The sequence below is a fragment of the Anopheles moucheti genome, chromosome 2 (genome assembly GCF_943734755.1).
Source record: "Anopheles moucheti chromosome 2, idAnoMoucSN_F20_07, whole genome shotgun sequence".
NCBI lineage: Eukaryota > Metazoa > Arthropoda > Insecta > Diptera > Culicidae > Anopheles > Anopheles moucheti.
Window position 1 is genome coordinate 74511416 of NC_069140.1, and position 25271 is coordinate 74536686.

Sequence of the window (25271 nt, forward strand, 5' to 3'; positions counted from 1 at the left end):
AAATCACCTGATTCGCTAAATAAATTAAGTGCAGAGAGGGAAGTCGACTCTGTGACTTTGAAGCATAAACGAAATTGTACCAGGATTCGACTTACGCGGATATTCGAGATACACGGATTTTCCCGGGTTATAGTGGTCCGCTATAATAGTGTATCTTGGGGACGGCCTGTATTTGGTCAATCAAAAAACTGTCATTATGTCATGCCGATTGCATACTTTATGGCGTAACTGCTATAAAACCGTGAAATAAACAATTTTCTTGTCATATTGCCCTGCAATTCAATGGATTTTCTTAAAATCACAAAAAAGTCAATTCTCTAACAGTGAAATGAATTCGTTTATTCGTTTTATTCGTTATACCAAACACTGATGGAGTAGAAGGTTTTTTTTGTATAATTTATGTGACGAATTAAATAACTTTGTAAAGTCGAGGAAATTAAGGTTTAATCCTCCTCCGGCCACGCCGTTCTACGTGGTGCCGAGAGCAAACCATCAGTTGTATAATGGTCAGAGATATCAGAGGTGATCTATTCTAAGAACTATTTCCAACACACTAAGATGGCGTTTAACATAACTAAGGCGCGAGGGTGCAAATTGCCTTTACGGCCAGACTCATAACTCCATCTGTGTGCAAAAAATCTTGTCCCTTATGTTATGGCTGAATGTTTCCATAGGCACCTTCTTGATCTTCATCAAAAGTGCAATAAATTTCTACCTGATAAGATGAAGAAATTAATACAGTTAACGATATGCATTAATTCACGATGGTTGATGTTTGTTTACTGACACAAGAGGCTAGAACTAGAGATAATGGTTGGTAGAGGATTTGCTATTGTTATCTGCTATAGAAATTGTTTGCTTACTATCAGAAACACCATATATTTTTTACAGGATTATCAATATGCTCCTTTAACATATCTTCAACGTTATTGTTTACAATTTCAATTTAACAACAATTTCAATAAAAACAACTTAAATTTTAGATTTTGTTTAATAAAAATGTATATTTTTATTGCAAGATTTATTATTTTTACAGCCATTACCCATTTAAATCATTTAAAATCATTCATCTCTTCGAGGATGCATCTCGGCTTGCCGAAATCTGACTATTTCTCTAGTGTTACAGCAAAATAAGAATAGTTCCATCATACTGAACATGAGATTCGCATGAATAAATTTCCCTGTCACTAATTACCAGCAGGCTACCCATCCACAGCTCGGTAGAGAGCGCCTTGTCCTTGTCAACCGAAAATGTGCTTTTCCTTGTGCGCGCTGACAAATGAAACGTTTCCTGCTGTTGGTGCGATCCATCGATCAACTCGCGTTGGTTGGCCGGGATGCAACACATTTGCCAAACACCCAGGCTGTAATGCACCGGTGTTGCGGCAGGAACCACTTTGCGTGTTCCCGAATTTACGAAACAATCATTAGCTTGCTCTCTGTGCAGCCCGCTTTTTTGTCTCTTTTCTTTCGGTGTGTTCCTTTTTTTTTTGGCTCCCCGGACCGGAAAACTTTCCCCATTTGGTGGAGGGGGGTTTTGTGATTTTCCAACCTTGTGCCAAACTGTGCCGGTGGTTGCGAGGAAAATCCCTGACGCTGGTTGCTCATCGTTACTGCCGGCCCACTGCCGGTGTAACGCGCTGGGGTTCGTGAGTGGCCGAGTGAGGAGATGCAGCGCTGAATTAATTGGCAAAATCTGACTTGGCATACTAATGCCGTTGTCATTAGTTTTGATTAAATTTATGAAACGAAACAAGAGTTTCGTACCCGTTTTCACTCTTGTCGCTGCTGTGGTGTTGCTGATATATATTTTATCACTGGTTGGGAGTGACTAGCAGCACGCTTGGTGACCGCGGGTTGACTGTAGGGCCGGGACACCGGGCTACAAGTGCTCGTAAAAATGGCAACACTAACCGTGAGAGCGGAAGTCACTGTGCTGACGAACGTTCCATCCGGTAAAGCATCCACGCGCGGACGGGGAACCAGCGGAAGGGGCCCGCTTTGTTTTAGTCCCTCCCGAACGATCGCCAACTACCTTGGGCGATGCGTGTTTAGCAGGCGCACGGCCTGGAGGTATGTTTACGTGTTAGATCCGGAGCTTATGCCCGGTTGCCCGCATCTGTCACTGGTACGACCACTGCCGGATGGATTATACTCATGCCCGCCATCGATTGGGAACTCTCGGGCGCTCCATCGGCCGGTCGCACAGACGAACAGGTTGTGCACGCACGGCAGTCACACGTGCGGTGCGGCTTAAAACACGTAGAAACAACGTTCACGCCATCATCGTCGGAGCCTGTGAGCACTGTGACAAGAGGAGCCTTTGACAACGGTTTTAAAACAAACAACAATCCGTCCCTGTTGACTGCAAGCACACTCCTTACCGCGCCCAGTGTCCGCACCCAGTGCGGGGTGGAATGAATGTAAAGTTTTCGTTTAATTAATTTTGATAGGTGCAAGTCGGTAGCGATTCTTGGTCTGGCTTTGACCAGTGAAGCTACGGAAGCTCTATCGACGTACGACTTTAAGCACAGCACGATCGATCGACATTAAGGTGCGGTGCACGTGCACCGACTTCCTATTGATCGCATGACTAATTAAAGTCCTTTTGTTTTACACCAGCCTAGTGAATCGGCGAATCGGCATCGTTAGTGGTTATGCTGTTCGGGTGTCAGAAGTTTACGTGACGATGATAAAGAGAGAGAGAGAGAGAGTAAAAAAAACTGTTTGCTTTTATTACCGGCGTATAAATGTTATGGTATTGATAATTCAATTCAAAATGACATCATTTGTACAGATGGTTGTGATGTTCTGATTAAAAGCGTTAAAAAGAAAGAAAATTGATCTGATCATAGGAAATGAGAGGGAAATAGAAACATGAATAATGAAGCAAAACAAAAATTAAAAAAACAACTAGTAGTAACGAAAACATTAAAATCATAATTAAATAATTCGAACCGTTTGAAAATGAAATACACAACTTGACAAGAGTGGACTAAAGTAGAACAAACAATTCCATAAAAGAAGAGAAACAAAGGGGAAAATTAATGGTAGAATTATTGCTATTAGTTAAAAATGTGAACATTGTAATAAATCGTGAAGTGCGATATATTTTAACGACAACTTAGATAAAAATTTCATCTCTATTTAACGATTCGTTTATTACTCAATATGAAATAAATGATAAATAAATAGATAACTAAATGAAGAAATGGTATTAATTTGTTACTTTGTTTGTCTCTATTTCTTTTCTTATTTTGTTCTCATATTTCTTTATTTGTTTCACGATTTACCAATTAATTTATCTACTTAGCAATTTTTTTATTTATTTAATATTTATCTATTCTATTCAATTTATAAAAAAACTTCCAAAAAGTAAAAAAGTTTTGCTATTTTTTTAAATTACTTTACACTAAAACTAGACACATTTACGGTAAATGAGAGTGGATTTAGATGCATTCGATGACCGAATAAAAATAAACAATCGAAATTTCAGCTGAACCTTCTGAAGCTTCTTCCGGTTGGTCTATAAGCTGGTTACGAAACGTAAATTTAGCTTCCCGGAAAGAATACTTTCCATTCCCATTTATTATCACCGTGCACTTGCCTTTTGCACTGCATCAACAATGCAAAATGAATGGCACTTGCCATAGAGTGTAGTCATATTTTCTTTTATTATTATCCTACCCGGGGTGGAGCAGCAGCATCCGGGTTGACATTTTCCTCATTGTGCTTCATCACGGCACATGTAAAGCAAGATTGAATGGGATTTCGTTGCTGAATAGGATGCAATGTGGAGTGTTCGGCAGAATCCGGAGCAGTATTGAGTCGCAATTTTCTACGCTTATGGCACACTGGATACTTAATACTGGCTGGTAAATGCTGTTATCTCTCGGTGCTCGAAACGTTTTCACCATCGCCGTTTGCTCGATGGTCGATTGGACTGGCGTGATCGTTTCTCGTTCGGCAGCTTGCCGGCGTTCGGCCCAATCTTGAGCCACTGTTCACACTTTTTCCGGGACACCTCCATCCGCTGCCAGGGCATCCGCTCCCGCAGCAACCACTCGAACCGCTCGTCCTCGTAAAGATCGTATTGCCCTTCGGTGATGGGAAATCCGTTCGGCTCGGACACGGCATCCAGCATACGCCACACACCGGACAGCGAGTCCCGTTCGGCCGGTTCCAGTGCGTCCTTCGGTGCGGCAGGCTGCGCCTTACGCACTCGGCGATGTTTCCGGCGATGCAGATCGTGCTGCTTTTTCTTCTCGTCCAGATGATGCTTGAGGTCGCATTTGAGCAGCATCTCGTCGATGAAGCTTTGAAACGGTGGACTAAAGCCGCTCGTATCTTCAAGCGATAATTCGTGGCTAAAATCTGGTTGCTCTTGGAAGTCGTCCGTTGCAAGGAGTGGTTCTTCCTTCTCGTCGAGCTCACCGATGAGCTGATCGTAAACCTCGCGAAACTCGGCGGTGAATTGGTTCAGCAGCATCATGTCGTCACCTTCATCCTTGCCCGGTTTCTGGAAAGATTTTGCTATTAATTTGTCCACTCTTGTCCAAGAAAAAACATAAAGTGTTGCTTACCTTCTTTCGTTGATCCAGCAATATGTAGGATTCGTCCAGGTCGGAAAAAGGCTCCGATAATGCGCTTCGAGTAGAGTCGGAATCGTTCTCACACCGGGAACCCATTCCCGGCAGCTCCAGCACCGAAAGTGGTCTCAGAATGTGAAGAATGCTATCGGAAAAAGCCTGCCGAACCTCGGGATCTTCGCTGGAACCGGTAGCTTCGTATGCGTCCATACCGGTGGCACGTTGAAGCGAAAGTGGCTCACAGGCGAGCGGCTTACTGCTTTCGAAACACTCGAACCAAAATCCGTACTCCGCTGCGTACGCTCTTTGTTGGATCGATAGGCAGTGGAGCCTCCAGAATGTGTCCCGATGTGTGAGCGCATATGCCAGCGAACGGTACGCTGTGACTGTGGCGGGCATGGCGTGGGATTGATTTGACCCGTTTTTTGTTTTTGACACACAAATAGGCGTTTTTGGGTAGGTGCTTAGAAGCGAAAAGGAAAATACAATGGATTAGGGTTAGGTTACTCATGGGACACTTCGGCGACGTGAGAGTTCGTGGAGAGTTTTATCAAGTTTTTTGTTGTTGTTTGGCAACAAAAACAGTCAAATTGATCAGGATTAGTTTTCTTTGGTTTTCTTGCAATAGTGCAATAGTTTTTTTTTGTTTCGTTAGAACGGCCTGGCCGTATCGACTTATTTTACCACGTAGCCGGATAGTCAGTCCTTGCTACGGGGGATTGGTCCGGATGGGATTTGGTCCGGTCCGTTCGTGTGAAGACCGGCTCCGCTACCATCATGTCACCGGGCCGCTCCAATAGTGCAATAGTTGTTGTAAATGATTATATGAAGTTATGTAAAATATGTCTAAAAATTATATAAATAATACTTAAAAAATAATTCTATATTCAAATTATTATTTTATGCAGATTACGATACTTTTGTTCAACCAAAATGGTCTAAAATTCGTTAGGAGTTATTTAAGTTCTTAGATAATTTACCTTAAACTTCTTCTTTTTTTTTGTTAATGTTTATATTACATTACATGCACCGTATTACTATAATGGCATAGGGACGGTTCGGAGGTGTATTGAGGATGTTTGTAGCGGCGCCGGTCTTCACACAATAGGGCCGAGACAGAATCTCATAATGATAAAGACTGACTATCCAGACAGAGGTTCCCATGACCTAGCAGGTCGTTACACCAAGAAGAAGAAGAAGAAAAAGTAGTAGAAGAAGAAGAAGAAGAATAGTACTTCTAGAATAGTAGTAGTACGATATAATGTACTACATAGTCCTCTTCTGTTTCTCTTATTTGTCAACGACTGCACCTCTATCCTGCCCCTCGAAGGATTCCTGCTCTATGAGGATGATCTCAAAAATTGCCTTCCTGTATCCTCGTCTGCGGACTATCTTATCCTCCAAACCTTCCTTAACTCCTTCTTCGTCTGGTGTCACAAGAATGGCCTATTCCTCTGTACTGATAAGTGTTGTGTGATTTCGTTTACTAGATCTGTTTTAATCCCGTTCAGGTACTCTCTTTGCGACTCTGTCATACGTCGTGTATCGTCGGTAAAGGAACTTGGTGTTTGGCTTGACGAGACCCTCACATTCAACTCCCATATTGATTATGTTATCAGCAAAGCTAACAAACCACTGGGATTGATAGTACATATTTCGTCTGACTTTCATGATCCCCACTGCCTTAAGTCCCTTTACTGTTGTTGGGTTAGATCTATCCTGGAATACGCAGCTGTAGTCTGGTCTCCACCGAGCTCTACTGCGAAGACCAGACAGAGAGTGTTCAGCGTAAATTCACTCGTGCAGCTGTTGATCTTGATCCCCTTCTCTGTCCGTTGTCGCCTTATTGGGCTTGAGTCCATTGATGATAGACATTTCCATATCCGAGCAAGTTTCAATGCAGGTCTCCTGTTAAATGAACTTGATGTCCCTTTTCTACTTCTGCCATCCCACTTTATGCCCCTTCTCGTAACCTTCGCGATAGATCTCCCTTGTATATCCCATCCCGCCACACTAACTACGGTACGAACGACCCTGTTTTCAGAGCTCTGTCGGTTTTCAATAATACCTATCATCTATTTGACTACAATGTTCTTCTATCCAGCTTTCTTGTTCGGCTCCGTGAATCGTCATCCGTTTCCTAATATGTCTTTTTTTAACCCTGTACCTTCCCTTACCTTTAGTTATTTAAGATCACTAATTATTTATTATTTTTTTGTTAAGCCACTTTTGTTGGACAATTTGATTAACAAATAATAAATAATAATAGAACAATATTTTTGAAAAAAAAATATAGCACATACGAGTGAAAACTTAAAAGATCATAGAATATACAGAGTGTTCAATCAGTCCAAATACACATTTGTACTGTCAAAATATAACGGACTTTAGACAACGACCAAACTTTAGGACAGTACCAGAATATACGGAATCCTGATTTCTGAACGATTTAACCGACTTCTTGGACAAAACTTTGTGAACTCCCAGCTTCTCGGAATTTTAATCCTATCGCCTCATGTTTGGTTCTCTATTCTCAATGAATATCGAATATCGCAGGTCGAAATATCATCAGTATATCAGTTAAAAAGATAACACTCAAATCTCGGAAAAAAATTCCCATGCAAGTCGTGCGTGCCACTTGCTTGAGGGTTGAACTACGTCCTAAGCTATTTTGAAATTGCATTCGAACTTATTGAACGCCCTGTAAATCCGAAGCTTATAAACTCGTTAATTGTTATTACATTCATAAAGGCGTAACTGCACGTATCATTACAACCGGCTACTACTCGATCCGCTTTATCGCCCCTACAGATGACTAAGGGAAATCCATTCTTCAAACGCAATGTTTGTGTTAGTATCTGCAAATTTCTGTGCCTTGCGACTGATAAAGAGTTCCAAAATCGATAGGGTCAATAATCCTAATGTTATTGCACTTAATCGTGCAGTTTATTTTTACGTAAGTCGCCGTTAACACTTGATGCACTCCATGTCCATGGAGATATTGCGTCTTTTGATTACATGAAGTAATGGTTTGAAGCAGACAGACCTTGAGGACTGCACCGCGGCAACTTCCCACATGACAACTGCGGCAAGACTTACGGAGATTGATTCGAAGATACACGTACGGCCTTAGCTATAACATGGATGACACTTCCCGCGTGACGTTGCTGTAATTGAGCGTAGTTCATTGACAAGGTCCACGAGCCACAAAACGCAAAGTGCAACATCGGTACGACCGGTGTTGCTACATGTACCACGAGTCTGGTTATTCCCGTAATTGATATCTATAAATGGGTTATTTTTCAAACATCCGTCATATCGCAGGGTCCGAAAATGAATCGGGCTAACACACAAAACGCCATTTGCCGTGTGTGAACAATATTTTTTACTTTAGGCGGAAAACTGCAAGCTGTTGACAAGATTTATACAACTATTTTAAATGATTATTTTTTGTTTTGTTTGTTTCCTTAGAAAGAAATTTTTAACTTTCCTAAATAAAGCCTGCAAATAATATATGTCTTTTCAAAGTCTTCATCGTGCTCCAGGTGGATAGGATTCGAGAAATGTTTTTATTCGTCAGTACTGCAAAATGGATCTTTCCACGAAATTCCCACCCATCGTTTCGTATTGCATTTGCTCTGTTATCACAATTTTATCGTTATCGCGGCCGGTTGATAATTGGAACACAATAAATCAAATCCCAAACACACATTTTCCAAATCCTCGCTCATTCACTATCGATTAGATTATCAGGGGTAGTGACGATTGTTGGCCGGTCTTTCCCATTCATGAGGTATATAAAATGACCGGCCGGCCACGGTGAAGTCTATCCGTCGTCAAACTTTCCCAACAAAATGTTCCGCCTTAGCGTTCTGCTGACCATCGGTCTGGCCGTCACGGCCTTCGGCAATGGTACGTATACTGGATCGTGTGATCCTCTGCGGGAGTCTTGATCGCCCGGAAGAGTGGTGTTAGCTGATTGCGTTGATTCGTCTACCGCTTCACAGTGCTGTCGCCTGAGTACTACGAATGGGCCGGACGTATCGTTGGTGGCCAGAACGCCGGAACGAACCAGTTCCCGTACCAGGTTTCGCTGCGCTCCGCCGGCAATGCTCACTTCTGCGGTGGCTCGATCATCAACAATCGCTACGTGCTGTCGGCTGCTCACTGCACGATCGGCCGTACCACTGGCAACACGGTCACCGTGGTTGGTACCATCTTCCTGAACAGCGGAGGTATTGCTCACCAGACTGCCCGCATCGTCAACCACCCGAGCTACAACGCCAACACGCTCGCCAACGATGTGTCGCTGGTGCAGACCGCTAGCGTCATCACGTACAATGCCGCTGTGCAGCCCATTGGTCTCGGAACGAACTTCGTCACCGGTGGTGGAGCCGTTGCCTCCGGTTGGGGTCAGCTCGGAGTACGTACGACATACAACGCGGGGGCTTGAACGAGAATGCGTGATATTAATCGGCTGTTTCTCGCTTTGCAGGCCAACGTCGGTATCCCGAACCATCTGCAGTTCCTGAACACCCAGATCATCACGCTGGCTGATTGCCGTAACCGTCACACCGTTGCCAACGCTAACCGTGTCTTCGACCACACCGTCTGCACGCTCAGCCCATCCGGCCAGGGCATGTGCATGGGAGACTCTGGTGGCCCGCTGGTCCAGGGTGGTGCACTGCACGGTATTGTCTCGTGGGGTATCCCGTGCGGTCTCGGCCAACCCGACGTGTTCGCTCGCGTCTCGTCCTTCGTCGGCTGGATCACCGCCAACGCTGTCTAAGCGGTCGCTACGAAGTGATCACCTTACCAGTTGTATGTGATTGTGATGATACAAAATTGGCACTGACTTATTAAAACATAATCAAAGTGAAAACAAGAGTTCGAATTCGTTTATGGTATGAAAGAATAAGGTGGTTAAGGTAGACAGAAAAAAGTGTATTTGATTTTGAACATTGGAAAAAACAGTGGTACTTCAAACTAACTACTTTCATAGTTACGAGTGAGATTTCCAGTGCTTTTTTCATCACTTAAAAATTGGACATTTCAAACACCTGGAGGCGCCTAGTACTTCACTAACATAATAATAAAAGAATTGGTTTAAATACTCTTAAAACTAAAAAGGACAGCGATGACTTCTAAAACATTGAGATTAACATCATTTTTAAATACTCTTCTTTCCCTGCTTAGTCCTCTTATACGCAACTATTGACGTCGTGTTGACATGGAAAGATTTCCAAAACGAAGTCACCCCTGCTTGTTGCATCGCTGATTTGTATCGCTCCAAGAATGTTGGCGTAACTTCGTCTGTGTCGTCCAAAAGTTATGGACATTGAGGACTGACGGACGTATCAAAGATCGAGAATTGCTTCATTTCATGTCTTGGAAGAGTCCGCTGTATCATCAGAGTCTCTAGAGCCCACTATGTATGCGAAGATTTCGCTGCTATGGTTGTTACCCATTGTTAAGATAGTGTACAGATAGCAGAACTCGTCTACTACCTCAACTGATATTCAATTGATACGATCAAAGCCCACGGCAAACTTTTCTCGATGCAATCCTTAAAACATCATGTTTTACTTTTCTATATACTTCACACAGCGTCCGAACTGTGTCTGAAGATGTCGATATCATTGCGAGTTCAATAAAATGGAGAGAACATGTGAAATCGTACCTTGGGTGCCGACTAGAGATGTGCGCGCTGAGTAAGAGTGAGTGAGTGAGTTGAAACTTTCGAGAGAGAGTGAATGAGTATAAATCAGCAAGAAGAGTTTTTATGACTCCGTTAACCATTCTTTTGCGTTTATACTCACTGTCTGAGTAGTAAAAGAGTATTATCACTTTTTTTTGAATTGTAAACACTGACGATGAGTGAGCAAACGTGTTTTGTCACTTTTTTCGGATTTTACACCATTTTATTTAAAATGGTTTATTATGAAGAAATAAAAAAGATTCAATGGTAAAAAGATAAAATGGTATACTATAAAACAATAGGATGCAATCGGTAATTTAGGGGGACCGAGGGACAGCAAGATTTTTTTTTTCATTCACCTTGATTCCGAATACAAGAAATACAAGAGTCGTATTCCACTTCGTTATGATTTTAACCAGGAATGGAAACTTGTAAAAATTAATCATTTTTCATTAATTTTATCAGTCCTTGGTAAAAAAAAAACAGTTTGAATGAAATTATGTGGTTTGCAATAAACAATTTTGATGGATGTTATTGGCAAAGCCAGGGGAAAAATAAATGTACAAAAATATGTTGAAACTAAAACAAATTTTATAATAAAAATGCATAAAGAATAATTAATCACACCTACAGAATTATTTCAATCCAAAAGGAGTAATAAATCAGTTTTACTAACTCTTACAGAGTGATTATAATCTAAAGAGTGATAAAACAGTTTTACTCACTCCTGAGTGAGTTTCTAGTCGGCACAGAGAGTGAAAGTGAGCATAAATGCAAAAGAGTGGTAAAACATTATTGCAGTGTAATACTTTTTAATGAATCTCAAAAGAGTGAGTAAAGGTTTCAAATCTTTAAACCCACTCTTTGAGTCTGATTCAAATCATTGGAAACAGTGATTATTCTCATTTCTAGTGTCGACGCTTGCACTTTGCCATATCAGCCATCCACTCGATATTGTCGGGTGGAGATTATTTTTGAAGTGTAAGCTGCTGGAGAAAAATAAACCATAAAATGAATGAATGGTAGTAATGATTAAAATTCATCTTTTCTTATGTTTTCCGTGCGATTTTTCGTTCGGTATTGTTGCCTTGACAACGAAATCGTCAAAATGTAACAGCGCCACCTTGTATTTGATAGCGAAGCTTTTAAGCTATCTGTTAGTTGAACGCAGCTTAAGTGTGCACTAAGCATGTTTGGTAATAAAAATAATTTAAAAATCAAATAAAAAAACAGACTAATGGAAACAAATGCTGATGTGCCATAGACTAATAATTCAATACCTGTAGATCTATAATTCTAGTTCTGACGGTTTAGAGGGCATCATTTTATTATAAAAATATTTGTTGATTGTTATATTTTTGTGGTTGATATACGATCATTTGGTTGGTTGATTGAAATTGCTGAAAGAAGCTGTTTGAAAATGGTGAATCTCTCAATTTCTCTGTGTTCTCTTATAAAATTCTTTACAAGTTGAGTTAGTTCTAATAGAACCTCTCATAAAAAAAAAAAACAAATGAAGACAAGGTACTTTTAACACTGGCGTGTGGTTATCAGATACCGAAAACTTGTCAAATGTCTGGATGAAGATCTTCAATTAAACTCACTATATTTTACAGGGGCCCAGTGGCGCAGGGTATTGGAACGATATCTATTGAACAATTTGACAACATGTCCGAATAATTTTTATCAACTTGTCCATCTGTAAATAGCAATGCAAGACAATCTTTGAAACAAATCATCGATATTGATATCGTAGACGATAGAATATGAAGCGAAAGAAGAGTATAGATCACATAAACGTATAGAAATCACTTCACAGTCAATCTCTGGAAGGTCGTCTTCAAGGTTTTCCTTATGCAGGAATACATTCAGTATCCAAGTGTCTGGAATAGAGACACAGTTAATCACAAATGCTTATCAATTGCTTTTTATCAGCTTGTAAGATGGTATAACATCTCACTTGCCGGTAGATCGATCTAAAAATAGTGCCCAGACATGATTCGACATTAGTAGCCTCACAACGATTATCTAATCGCCTTATACAATTCTCGTGTTTTCTTCCGATAGGGAGCGCTTACGTATTTTGGCAACTCACTTTTAATTCGTTTTATTTTTGTAACTCCCAATCCCAATGGTTCATAAATGATAAGTTGGCGCAAGATTAGGCGGTGGCTAATTGCATTGATTACTACATAATAAACACCTGCATCGGCACGTATTTGCTCGGTGGGGCTGGGCTATCTATCTAAAATGCGTTTGAGTGGATTAGTTATAAAGATGTCTGGATTGGGCAATGGACAAATCGAACGTCATGTTATTAAACTCGCCGTGCATGAAGAATGCGTGATAATCACTTGTTTACCGTTGTGCAAGGATGAAAAAATACTACGAGTAGAAGACGTCCGTTATCAGATTGATCTGGCTGGAATATCAGGCTGCAGCACATGCTACCACGGAGGGATGGGCTCTTATCAACAATCATAACTCTTCGGAGGTATTAGTGAGATCGGTAGCACCTTTATGGCACGCGATAAGCCAACGCTTCCACTTCCTTGGTTTGTATAAAAATCCACGATCATTCCTCAACGGAAGACAATTGTCGATAGGAAAGGAAACGAGTTCACAGCCGAAAAATGTATCGCAAAGCAGCTACAGCCGTTGCACTGATTCTTGGCTTCCTCGCGGTAGCCGTCAGTGGGGAATCGGCCACCTCGGATCCGCTTTACCAGCAGTGGAAGGGACGTATCGTTGGTGGAAATTACGCACGGGATGGAGACTTCCCGTATCAGGCCTCGTTCCGTACCGAGGCCGGTATGCACATCTGCGGCGGTGCCGTGTTGAATCAACAGTGGGTCATTACGGCGGGTTCGTGTATGACTGGCCGCACGACGTCGGACACCCGCGTGATTGTTGGTGCCTATCGGCTGAGTCAGGGAGGCTTCAATATGGGCCTGCGACGCATCATCATCCATCCCAACTTCGCATCGGAGACGCTGGCCAACGATGTAGCTGTGGTCCGCGTATCATCGCCGATTGTGCTCAGTGACGCAGTTCAGGGTGTGCAGCTCGGTTCCTATTACATCAATGTCGCGTACGGAGCACTCGTTTCCGGTTGGGGTCGTATGGATGTAAGTACATCATGCCGAGATCGTTTGCAAGAGTTTAAAAGTGCATCAGTAACGTAATGCTTGTGATGTCTGTTACAGTTCTCCAACCCAGAGTTCCCGGATAACTTGCAGTACGTCGCGGTAAATGTGATTTCCCAGCTGGAATGCCGAGCTCGGTTCGTTGCCCCGTATGATGCACGTATCTACGATTCGACACTGTGCAGCAGCAGCCCTATTGGTCAGGGCACCTGTCTCGGTGATGCGGGCAGTCCGCTGGTGCACGGAGCCGAACTCCATGGTATTGTTTCGTGGGGTATCCCGTGCGGAGAAGGATATCCAGATGTCTACGCTCGTGTCGCATCCCACCGTGGCTGGATTCTTGCGCACACTCTCATTTAAGGCGCAGATGTAAGTTAATGTTAAGGACAGGGAGGTGTAGAAGCTAGCAAAATAAATTATTCAAAAATGTCAACATTTGTTCACGTTGAATGGCAAGGTTTTGGTTTCGTCATTTCATCGTATTTATCGCTTTTTTTCAATTTCTAGGAGCTACGGAAACTCCAGAGGTACTTGTTAAAGTTTATTCTTTACCAAATCTTCACATAGCCCCCGGAGACTGGTTTGTCTAATTTGCTACACGATAGAGAGATTTTCGTAAATCCGTGAAGGCTATTAAGAGCCCAGACTATTTTGTGAAAGAAATACTGAAAATCTAAGACTCCTTGTTTGAAGGGGATACTAGGGAATGAAAAAGCAGACCAATTGGCCAAAAGGGGCGCTTCGGAAGGTGCTCTTTTTGATAGGCTCATCCTACCTCACGAACACCTTTGTGCCCCACAGTCGCTCTGCATGGCACGTTGGCAGAGTATGTGGGACATGGATGAGCTCGGGAGGTTTTTGTATTCCATCACTCCTTGTGTTTCCTTGAAGCCTTGGTTCTCTGGCATCTCTAGTGAGCGTTCGTTCTAATGATGTCTAGACTTAGATCTAACCATTTCGCATTGGGCGCACATCTCCAGCGTAGACTAAAAGCTTAGACAGATAGACTCCAAGTTATGTGGTTGCGGTGTCGGATTCCACGATGTTGTTCATCTTCTATGATCCTGAATGGAATACGAAGCTACAAGACCCTCTTTGTTGAACGCAGTTCGGAGTATAGGAAGAGTCGCTGATACCTCAATTCGAGATCTGTTGGAGGGCTCCGATGTAGCCTACCTCAGGGTAATTTTTGAATTTTGCCGAAGTGATGGTTTGTCTGTGTGACTCCGTCTTCCTTATGTTTTTCTTTGTGTGGTATGTTGTACCTCGCTTGTGTGTATGAAGATGTGTACGTTTTGTGGGTACGACTAAGCAATTTCGTTTATTTTGTCTACTACGTAGGGTTTAACAAATAGTTACTTAAAATCTAAAGTAAACCTAAGAAGTGCAAGCGGGTGAGGATTCTGGGAGAAAACGAGGGAATACAAGATTTGGGAAAGCATGGGATCAAAGACGAGCCCCGAATGCAGTAAAGGAGGAATTAAAATCGAACAGATCGGCCCCATCATTGAAGAGGAGTAAGCATTCGCGAAATGGATCACTGTTGCCAAACTGCGTACGAGATTTGGTAATAGATGTAGAAGGACAATAACGTAGAGAACGGGACGGGACAAACAAATTAATAAAGGAAAGAAATTGAGGCACGTCATCTTTGTTTCGCAGGACAGAGGCAGTAAATGCTGCTTGAGCCTGAATAAGCAAAACTCTAGCGTGTCAAACCCAAGGAGGTGTAAGCGGTCAGGATAAGTGGGGAGCTGAAAACCAAAGCCAAAGATTTTACGAAGTGCAAAACGTTTGAACGCTTTTTGCACTCTTTCAAATCTGAGGATGGAAGAGGAAGAGGAAGGTGACCACACTATGTTCGCAAACTCTAGTATTGGTCTAACTAGACTGCAGTACAGAGTCTTCAAACATATAGGATCTGAAAACTCAGATCCAATGCGGCGGTTCAGTTGTAAGCAATACAGCCTGGCAGTTTTTCAATAAATAAATAGAGAGATTTTCGTACTACACGGTGTGCAATTCTTTTAAGCACATTCCACTCCAAAACGACTGTGAAGTTGTTTTCTGTTGGAGAGTGCTTTGGACAGAGTTCATATCTTATAGGCATATTCCTATATTAGTACAATATATGTTTTGTATAGTGCCAACATAGACACCATTAGTGACAACTCAAATGGTGTTCCTCAGAGTGCCACTAGAGAGTTCTCCTCACGTCTTGGTTTGGCATGGCTGGATCTGATTTTCGGGATGCTTCTTCCAAATGAGATGCCATTTTTAAAGAATTGTCACCATCTTGAAACCTATCCTTACCTGTATCTCTTCACGTACGAAACATTCTGTTGCGAATCTGAGCTACTAGGTTTCCGCAACAGATGGAAACTGCTTGCGAACTCTGTTGCGAACTACCCTTCTAATCATCATGCTCTCTCTTTTTGGTAGATTTGATTGCTAATTTGATTGCGAAATCGATCATGACACTTGACGAGTTTTCCATGTGGAAAGCGAAAGAGAGAATGAGAGCACTAAAAAAAAACTCTTCTTCAAGTAGAATGCGTATCTACACTATAGAAACTCATTTCCACATAACATACACATGGAACTTGAAATTCCTTACAATAGTGAGAGATCCAAGTCGCTTACAATAGTTCACAGAGTATCCAAGTAAAGTTCCATACGTGGAGAGAGACTGTAATAAATGGAGGTTAAATTGAAGTTCGTGATTCAGTTATCATTAATATAAAAACCCGTAGAATATATTCGACCTAAAGTAACTGTGTTTGCTTAAAATCGAAACATATTTCGCATTCCTAGACATGTGGGCCATTCAACACAGAGGATGATTTTTTTGCAAACAATCTGGATATCAACCGGTTGCGCTTGCATTTTGGCCAGCCTCAGAGCTTCTATCAATCATAATCGGCTGTCAGTGCGCTGACAAGATACAGCAAGCATAGCGCGGGACGGGACATTCATCTTATCGACTATGGCCAACGCGGGCGCGCTTGTACACTGTCAATCCCATGTTGAAGTTGATGTTTTGCGACCACATGCTTGGTACGGTATGCTTGTTTTCTCCACACGCGTCGCTATAAATTGCGCGTAGAAAGTTCTATGCTTCCAAGTTACGGTTTGATACCAACCTAAGGTAGGCTGTGAAGCTGTTGGAAGCCTGCGAGCATATTGTACTGGAGTGAACGATGCATCGATTGGTCGCGTTTGTAGTGCTGTGTGGTGCCGTTCTGGCAAGTGCTGAAGGTAAAGTTTCAAGAATAATTTCCAACGGATAATTCGTCGGTGTTGTGAAATTCATAGGAAATCTTTTCCATTTCCTACAGACACATCGCCACGCTCAACGGAATGGCAGGGGCGTATTGTCGGTGGTATGAATGCTGCCTCGGGCCAGTTCCCGTATCAAGTATCGCTGACAGCATCTTACCAGCACTTCTGCGGTGGTGCAATCATCGGTGACTACTGGATCCTAACGGCAGGACACTGCCTGATCAAGCGTAAGCCGGCGGAGGTGACGGCCGTTGTTGGTGCGCTTACGAGCGCCCACGGTGGCTTCAACTACGACGTGCAGCAGTTCATCGTGCATCCCAACTTTAACGAGTGGACGCAGCAGAATGATGTGGCGATAGTTCGCACCAAGAAAGCGATTCACTTCAATACGGCCGTGTTTCCGGTGAAGATGGCCCGCACGTACACGCCCGCCAATCGGGCTGTTCTTGCGTCGGGATGGGGCTTGACGTCGCTCAACGTTGCGAAGCCGGCCGATGTGCTGCAGTTCGTGGCGCTGCGCACGATCAGCAACGATGATTGTACGCAACGCTTCCACAGTCTGCAGAATCGAGTTGTCACTGGCAGCAATCTTTGCACCTACAGTCGAACCGCACAGGGAACCTGCATGGGTGACTCCGGTGGTCCGCTGGTCAACGACGGCGAGCTGGTTGGTCTCGTGTCATGGGGCATTCCGTGTGCCGTCGGTTATCCGGATGTCTACGTGCGCGTTGCATCGTTCCGCGCCTGGATCACTGCAATTACGGGCGTGTACTAAGAACGAATATCATCGCATCAATTCGAAATAAATACAATGATTGTTACATTGGCGGATTACACATAATGCGAACTCTTATCTTCCGACGGGAATCGTACCGAATCATGCCATGAAGTATAGGTTCACGATCACTAATACATGTTATCCCATTGCTATCGTCATCAGACGGGTTCGATATCGCCTTGCTAATGATGATGGTGCTTAAGCTAATCTTTCGATAGCGGTTGGGGGTCTATATCGCTGATAGCCAATGGCACGGGTCCATAAAATACTGCTACTAGAGGTAGCTCCCTTTCAGTATCCCTTTATTTCTTCGCAATATAGAATGGCTCGGGTACAACAGGCTGTGTTGGTGTTGGCCGCCCTGCTGGTGACTGCTTCCGCACTCGGTAACTTCCAATAGAGCGTTTGTCAGTGTTTTGTTTCGTTGATAGACATATCCACCCTTTTATTTTGCTCAGCTGGACCTAATCGACGCATCGTGGGAGGAATTGATACCGTCGCGGGAGATGCACCATGGATGGTTTCGCTGAGGAACTCGATCAATATGCACCTTTGCGGTGGCACGCTGTTGAGCAACCGGTTCGTTCTTTCGTCGGCCAACTGTTTGGCGGGTCGTTTGGCGACGACCACGATGGCTGTCACCGGCACTCGGTTCCTCAATACGGCGGCCGTACCGTTCTATGGCATCCAGATCATAACCCATCCCAGCTTCAACGTCAACACGCTCGAGCATGATGTCGCCCTGTTCCAGACTGCTCTTCCAATCATTTTGACTAATTCGGTTCAACCACTGCCACTGTCTGCCGAGGTGATTGGAGTTGCTGTACGGGCTCGTGTCTTCGGATGGGGAGCTTCTGCGGTACGTTGGGTTTATAGCGTGTCAGCATCCAAAGTGTGCTGTTGTTGTGAGCTAATTTCATTGCATTGCAGGCAAACGGAGGTAACACCAATGCGCTACAGTTTTTGAACGTTAACACACTCAGCAACGAGGATTGTGCCAACTTCATGGGAGCTGACGGTTGGCGCATCGGACCATCCTCGCTGTGCACGCTGACCCGCGAAGGACAGGGCATCTGTGGGGTACGGAATCGTGTTACAAAGAAGCTGTGTGAGTAATGCTTTTAATCGATGTTCGATGTTGACATTGTTTTGCAGGGCGATGAGGGTGGTGCACTCGTTCTAGACAACTATGCCATCGGTGTGGTTTCGTGGGGCATTCCGTGTGCCACCGGTCGACCGGACGTGTTTGTCCGTATCTCGTCGGTTCGTAGCTGGATTCTTAACTTCATCTAAACGGCGATAAGATGGGGCTGTGAATCGATTACCTGTGCTGTGCCAAATGAAACGGTTAATAAAACAAGCATTTAAATCTACACTATCTGTATTGTATGGCTGATTGATAAAGCACGAACTAGTGGAATGCGGCGATAAAACTGCGATTGTAATGATATGAAGGCATATTTTGGTGAATGGTATGTGCGTTTTTCTTTAGGTCAAGAAGTAACACATCGATTTAAATATTTGCTATTTGTTGTTTATTTACTCTTTGTGAATTGAAGAACTGAAAAAAGTCGTGCAAATGAAAAAGCTTATTTTAATTTTATCAGAAGATGTTATTTAAGTGTTTTTTTACGGCCGTATCGACTTACTTTTACCAGTTATATTCAATTCCATGCTATGGGAGTTTAGTCCGGATGGGGTTTTCGGTTTTTCTGTTTTCGGTCCTGTCGTGTGAAAACCGATTATTTAAGTTTTATTTTAATAAAATTTGTTTAAAACAAAACTGCCTGGCTAGATTATAATAGCTACTTTTTATTACAAATATAAATGCAATTTGGTAATAAGTTTGTTTTTTTTTATATGTTCCCTACAGGTATTCACTCTATGTTTTTAAATATTTAAGAATTTTGATAAAACAGGTTAGGTTGTACTAACTATGGAAACATTGGTGTTAAGTGAAGGGATCGGCTTCCAGCATAGACCTCATGAGGTTATTGTGTCAGAAAAGAAAAAGTTTGTGCTGCATTTAATTGTCAGAGAATAATTTCATCTTCATTAATCATCATCAAGGAACCGATCAAAAGCCTCCCTAGGGTATGAAATCTTAATCCAAATGGCATAAAACTTTGTTGTCCTTTTAGGAATGAGTCATTACGGGTTCTAGTAGTTTATTTTCAATTGGCCATCTTCAGAACTCAAGATATCGCTAGAACAAAAATTCATTTTGGCTTAAAATTGTTGTGCCTTTTATTGTCGTCAAAGTTTATTAAAAATTTATTTTTTTATCATTTTATCACACTTTTTCATTAATATAGAATTAATATAAATGAAATTAGGGATGCCCCGTCTTTTGTTCCAATTTTTCTCGAACATTATACACTATAAAACCCAACATAAACGATCAGAATTAACCCATGAAGTGTTCCGGACACTAAAGACGCTGTTAAATTATCATCTGATACGATTAAGTATAACCAGGTCTGTTCGGTTTAATAAATACCAGAGACTTATTTACCTATCAGGGGCTCACCAGTAGTTCATTTTGGTTTACTTTTGGCTTTATATGATCGATGTGATGTTCAAAAGTGAGTTTTCAATATGCAGTGGAGTTTCCTATGCCAGAATATCGATCATGTGAACCTCATTCGATCGCTGCGCCTGATGCTGGATATATAAAAATACTTTCTACAAGTTAATACAATAGCCTGTGTTTTTGCGCAGTTTTAGTTATGTACCAGTTATGAATGAAGGTTACAAATTTTACTGATGATTTTTGAAGTCCACCAGTCCAGTGCAAACGCCAGATATGTTTGTTCATATAAGGAAATGGTATCATCATGGAGCGCTGGCAACGCCAGCCACCAACAACACCAGGACAACGGAAAACAGAAGCAGCAGCGGTAGCGACGAGTAACCAGAGCAGCAGCAGGAGCTAGGACCCACCCGAGAGTGGCGGCCACGGACGGGTGGATTCTGAACAACAGCAGCAGCAGCAGACGGAAGACACGAAGCGGCAGCAGCAGCGAGGACAACCAGGAAGGACGACGCAGCAGTGCGCAACAGCAAGGGTGCTACGCACACACGACCCCGCATGGAGTACTACGCACATCAGCGCATCGGCAGGGTTCGGATCAGGTCGAGGAGTGGTTTAGTGCGGTTGCATCGGCTGCTTGACTCGCTTCACGGGTACTCTTGCCTTATTGTCATGTGGTTCAGAGTTCAACGATCTTAGGTATATCACCGGAGTTCTGCAGTTTATGTAACACTGAATAAAATTTCAATGTGTCCTGTAAATTTGATTTGTATTTTTATTTGTAAAAATTATTACGGACTAGCGCTTATTACAGGGTGTTCCACATATAGTTAACTGATTGTTTTCAAACTTTCAGATAATAAAATTGAAACCATTAATTTTAGGCATATTCATTTCAATCAACTTCAACTATTATATAAAGGCACTTGAGAAGATCGCTTAAAAATCATGTATTTCTTTTTGAAATTTTGAAAGTTTCTGATATATTACTCTCTGCGGAACATCATCGGTCTCATTATGAAACAATGAGGCTTCTTCCGCATTTGGTGCTGAGGCATTTTTCCACGGGTATGCACAAAATCTTTTCGTAAACTACAATGTCAAACTAAATTTACTTAAAATTTTTAGATATAAAACCATAATGGACAATATGCTCTGTACTTATAGAATAGAAAATTTATAAAAATAGCGGAAAGATCTACAGTAAGAGAATTAAGTAGTTAAACCTCTTTTCCATACAATGAAAGCGGAAAGGTAGCTCGTTGAAATGTAAAGCCCTTTACATCGATACACCGGTCCGAAATGGTTTCATTCTAAAGCGATTAATTTCAAAGTCAAAATTGAATTACCCTTGTCCGTGAGTGTTTTTGATTCACGTTCCACACGTTCCATTCCATTTGATGCACCGAACACCGAGGGCAATCGGTCTCAGGTATCATTGAACCCACGCCATTAAATCATTTTCGCAAGCAGGGAACAGGGCAAATTACAGCGAGCCGGTAATGGTAACGAAGATGCATAAAAATCGATGCACTTCTTCGGACAGCACGACCCGGAACGGTACGGTCGATCAGACCGGGCAGCAAGAATTAGATAATCCAATTTCGGTGACATTTAGACGCTGTTGCAAACCATCTACTCGTCGAGCGTGCAATGGTGGAAATTAAAGGGTGGTCTGAAGGAAGGGCTGGCGTTGAGGGAGGTCAATCGAAACCAGAATCCAATTTCATCGGTAAGCAGCGCCGACATTAGACGGCTGGTCGATGATGTTGTGTGAGAGTGAAATTGGACCTCGCTGACAACGACATTGGGAAAACGACGATGACGTCCAATTGCCAATTGCCACCCGCTCCACATCACCGCCGCCCGTAGCTCCTGTCCGGCAACCACGTACGAATTGAAGCGATACAAATTACAAAACAAAACGATCCTGTTTGCACAGTTCAATCCATCGAATGGCGAATGGGAACTGGCCCCATCGGGGTACTTCGGGGAGGGTTTGGGTAAAAAACGGACACCCACACACCGATGTCGTTGTCGTCGGTTAATGATGAGAGTCAATTCGAAACTCGGGCAGGATACCCAATCTGCAGTGAAAAAGGTAATTTTTCGGGGTTGTTTTTACGGAATCCCTTTGCACAGTGCACTGTTTAGTCCGGGGTACCGCCTGCACGGTAATTTTCCCACGGCCGGACCGCCGTTGGGTTGTACGTGGGACCATCATCCTAAAATTAATCCTCTCGACCGTTCGAGTTCAAACGTCGGTCCCGGTCATGTCTGTGCGTAGTTGAAATAAGCGGAATTTTTACGAGCCGGTAACGAGTTTCTAAGTACACAGGGAGAAATGCGATCGCCAAGGGCATGAAGGTGAACGGTGAAAGGTGACGGACTCGTGGCCGAATGATTGGGAGTTTGGCGGCGAGTAGGCATGTCAATAAAAAGATCAGTGAATATTCGGCAAACCATCCGTGATTCGCACGCTGGCGGTGGTTTAATTTTTGACGAAGTTCCCAGCATGCCGCTGGATCACCACGTGAGGAGTGGCACGAAACGTTCGAGACGTTATGAGGGAAGTTTTCACAGAATAAACCGCTTTAAAAGTAAGTATTGCCCGAGTGTTGTGTGCGTTGAAAGTTTAACCTGATGCGAGCAGCTTGACGGCCAATAGGCTACTCTGAGTGTGTGTGTGTGCGTGTGGGGGTCCCAGCTTTCCCAGCTTCCGATGCAAACGAAACAAAATGGAGGGAGTGCGATTTGCACACTCGGAACGGCTATGCATTGATGCGTGCGTTTTGGTACGATTAAGGTAGGGAAAGTGTTTTACGAAAAATGGAACGAGATCGCAAAAGAGAGTCAATTGTAAAAACGGTAAAAGTTTACCCTCCCTTTCGGACAAGACACCCCCCTGGAGTGGAGTGTTCGAGCTCACTTGGTTAGTACTTCACAGTTGCTTAATCAGTTTTTTCCCCTTGCCGCTTCCTTTGCGACTTGCCCCGTTGTTTGTGTTCCCCTCGTTCCGATGCGAACCAGAAAGAACCGAGTACCGAGCTTTTGCAATCAGCCCACAGTGGTTGGTGGATCAACTTTTGCAATATGAGAATATTCCGGCCCCGTGTCGTTTTTTTTTGTATTATTTTCCGTTCTTTGTTCCAGATCTTCTTTCTTTCGCGAAAGTCTGTGGCGTCCGTGTCGCGAGATTGATTTTGCCGCGTGGCGTAGTATGTGGGTAGGTAGGCATTGCTGCATAAAACATAGGACGGACAAATTGGCCTTTCGCGGCCAGGTTTTGGCGAACTTTCCAGTCGATAATTTCACTTTGTACTGCATTGTTTTGTCAACAACACGTTAACACTTGAAATGATTAGAGGAAAATGGGGTTCTGTAAGTGTAACTGTGCAGAGTCGATTAAAATTACGAAGGTTAAATTGATTCTTTGGAACTAAAACACATTATTACACGAAATAAACACCCCAGGGAGCAATTTTTACCCTGCAACTCCCAGGTTCACTGCGTGTTCAAACATCCGCTTTAAAGAGCAGATACAAAGTGCAGTGAAGAGTGTGTGTGTATGCGGTATTTATAGTAACTGCGTTTCTTCTGATAAATAAATCAAAAATTACTATTGATGTACTAGAAAATATGCTTAAAATAAAATAAAAAAAATGTTGCATAGCGCGTTTTTATTCCCGTCCGAAAACAGCTGTGGAGAAAGCGCAGCCGTTGTGCGAGAACCATTTCCATCACCGCTGTCGTGAGAGAATGAACATTGCGAGAATGAGTGCCAGGCACCCAAACGGCTGTTGAGCTGTTTAAAATTAAGATTATGAAAATGTTTTAAATTATTTTCTTTTATTTTCATTAGAACTGCCAGGCCGTATCGACTTATTTTTAGCACGTAGTCAGATTATCAATCATTATTACGGATGGGTTTTTGGTCCGGTCCGTTCGTGTGAAGACCGACGCCACTACCAACACACCATCAGACCGCGCCATTTTATTGTGCTGAGTGAAAAATTGAGTTACTTTGAAATGGTGCGAGCGAAGAGAGAACGAACTACAGTGTGGCCCATAAAAAGATGCGAAAATCTGTAAACCACCTTATAAGATCTTTTTTTCGTGATTAAGTGAAGAAAAACATAAAATTAGTTAATGGACACGTTTGTACAACCATTCAATTTTATATTATTCGATATGGCCACCGTTGTTTTCCACTACTTTCTCTAGGTGGCCAGCGAATCGGTTGCTAGAGAAATACGGGAAATCTTTTACATTTTTAGCTAAACTTTATTAAATAAATTAATTCACAAATATAGCTGCAATTGATGATGATAATAATGTGGACGTCATTTCACAGGAAGGAAAATTTTGAGGTCGTCCGCGTAGAGCAGATGACCATTGGGAGGGAGAGAGTACACACAGTCGTTAACAAATAACAAAAATAAGAGAGGACTGAGGACACTCCCTTGAGGGACTCCTGAAAAGGAGTTAGAGAATCAGGACAACACCTTAACTCTATACGATCTGCCGTTGAGATATGATTCCAACCAGGCCAGTAGTCGATCACCGAAGCCAAGCTTTTCGAGTTTGGCCACCAGGAGATCAAGCGGAAGACTGTCGAAGGCCGCTTTGAAATCCGTGTAGACTACGTCGGTCTGGCGGCCGGAAACCATATTATCAAAGGCAGTGGATACAAGACACATAAGGTTGGAGGATGTAGTACGTTTGGGGATAAAACCATGTTGATTAGGAGATAGGTGGGGGATAACTACAGGAAGAATGAAGGAATGTATTGTGGATTCCAGGACCTTTGATGGGGAGCAAAGCAATGAAATACCGCGGTAATTGGAACATAAGGAGTGGTCACCCTTTTTGTGAATAGGGATCAGCCATGAACATTTCCAGATAGATGGGAAGGAACCCTCTTGAATAGATCTGATAAAGATACGCGTCAGGAGGGGGGCGAAGAAGAGAGCACATTTTTTTTAGGATAGACGAAGGTATGCCGTCAGGGCCAGAAGAGTAGGACATTTTGAGTTTGGAGATTGTGGAAAGCACATTCGATCGATCAATGGATACATGGTTTAGGGAGAAGACATCACGGGGAGTGTCAGAGAGTCCGTCAACCAGAAGTGAAGCTCGGCTGCTTGAGTCGACAAATACCCTGGAGAAGTGTTTGGCAAAAGGGTGGCATTGTTCAAAGGGAGTGGAAGCGGTAGCAACATTCAAGGATATCGTAGAAAGGATG

General features: G+C 42.9%; 4 protein-coding genes and 1 pseudogene across 4 annotated transcripts; 4 read left to right on the forward strand and 1 right to left on the reverse strand.

Moving 5' to 3' along the window:
- Nucleotides 1–3910: 3910 nt before the first annotated feature.
- Nucleotides 3911–5100, reverse strand: LOC128299059 (uncharacterized; annotated as a pseudogene).
- Nucleotides 5101–8443: 3343 nt separating this feature from the next.
- Nucleotides 8444–9378, forward strand: LOC128309465 (chymotrypsin-2-like). Its single transcript, XM_053045864.1, has 3 exons — nt 8444–8501; nt 8597–9012; nt 9085–9378. The coding sequence occupies exons 1-3, from the start codon at nt 8444–8446 to the stop codon at nt 9376–9378; spliced, it is 768 nt and encodes a 255-aa protein (XP_052901824.1).
- Nucleotides 9379–12920: 3542 nt separating this feature from the next.
- LOC128298032 (chymotrypsin-2-like) lies at nt 12921–13793 on the forward strand. The gene is made up of 2 exons (XM_053033762.1): nt 12921–13415; nt 13494–13793. The coding sequence occupies exons 1-2, from the start codon at nt 12921–12923 to the stop codon at nt 13791–13793; spliced, it is 795 nt and encodes a 264-aa protein (XP_052889722.1).
- A 2840-nt stretch (nt 13794–16633) lies between these two features.
- LOC128305461 (chymotrypsin-2-like) lies at nt 16634–17490 on the forward strand. The gene is made up of 2 exons (XM_053042915.1): nt 16634–16691; nt 16772–17490. Exons 1-2 carry the CDS (start codon nt 16634–16636, stop codon nt 17488–17490), a joined length of 777 nt encoding a protein of 258 aa, XP_052898875.1.
- Nucleotides 17491–17815: 325 nt separating this feature from the next.
- LOC128298114 (chymotrypsin-1-like) lies at nt 17816–18786 on the forward strand. The gene is made up of 4 exons (XM_053033852.1): nt 17816–17879; nt 17952–18352; nt 18424–18573; nt 18649–18786. The coding sequence occupies exons 1-4, from the start codon at nt 17816–17818 to the stop codon at nt 18784–18786; spliced, it is 753 nt and encodes a 250-aa protein (XP_052889812.1).
- Nucleotides 18787–25271: the final 6485 nt, after the last annotated feature.

What these genes read in the sequence shown, in the direction of transcription:
- LOC128298114 (XM_053033852.1), top strand. Translation starts at nt 17,816, where the DNA reads ATGGCTCGGGTACAACAGGCTGTGTTGGTGTTGGCCGCCCTGCTGGTG. An exon ending in TCGGATGGGGAGCTTCTGCG is followed by an intron (nt 18,353 to 18,423) that starts GTACGTTGGGTT and finishes ATTGCATTGCAG; the next exon opens with GCAAACGGAGGTAACACCAA. An exon ending in AAGGACAGGGCATCTGTGGG is followed by an intron (nt 18,574 to 18,648) that starts GTACGGAATCGT and finishes ATTGTTTTGCAG; the next exon opens with GGCGATGAGGGTGGTGCACT.
- LOC128298032 (XM_053033762.1), top strand. Translation starts at nt 12,921, where the DNA reads ATGTATCGCAAAGCAGCTACAGCCGTTGCACTGATTCTTGGCTTCCTC. An exon ending in CCGGTTGGGGTCGTATGGAT is followed by an intron (nt 13,416 to 13,493) that starts GTAAGTACATCA and finishes TGTCTGTTACAG; the next exon opens with TTCTCCAACCCAGAGTTCCC.
- LOC128309465 (XM_053045864.1), top strand. Translation starts at nt 8,444, where the DNA reads ATGTTCCGCCTTAGCGTTCTGCTGACCATCGGTCTGGCCGTCACGGCC. An exon ending in CGTCACGGCCTTCGGCAATG is followed by an intron (nt 8,502 to 8,596) that starts GTACGTATACTG and finishes ACCGCTTCACAG; the next exon opens with TGCTGTCGCCTGAGTACTAC. An exon ending in CCGGTTGGGGTCAGCTCGGA is followed by an intron (nt 9,013 to 9,084) that starts GTACGTACGACA and finishes CTCGCTTTGCAG; the next exon opens with GCCAACGTCGGTATCCCGAA.
- LOC128305461 (XM_053042915.1), top strand. Translation starts at nt 16,634, where the DNA reads ATGCATCGATTGGTCGCGTTTGTAGTGCTGTGTGGTGCCGTTCTGGCA. An exon ending in CGTTCTGGCAAGTGCTGAAG is followed by an intron (nt 16,692 to 16,771) that starts GTAAAGTTTCAA and finishes CATTTCCTACAG; the next exon opens with ACACATCGCCACGCTCAACG.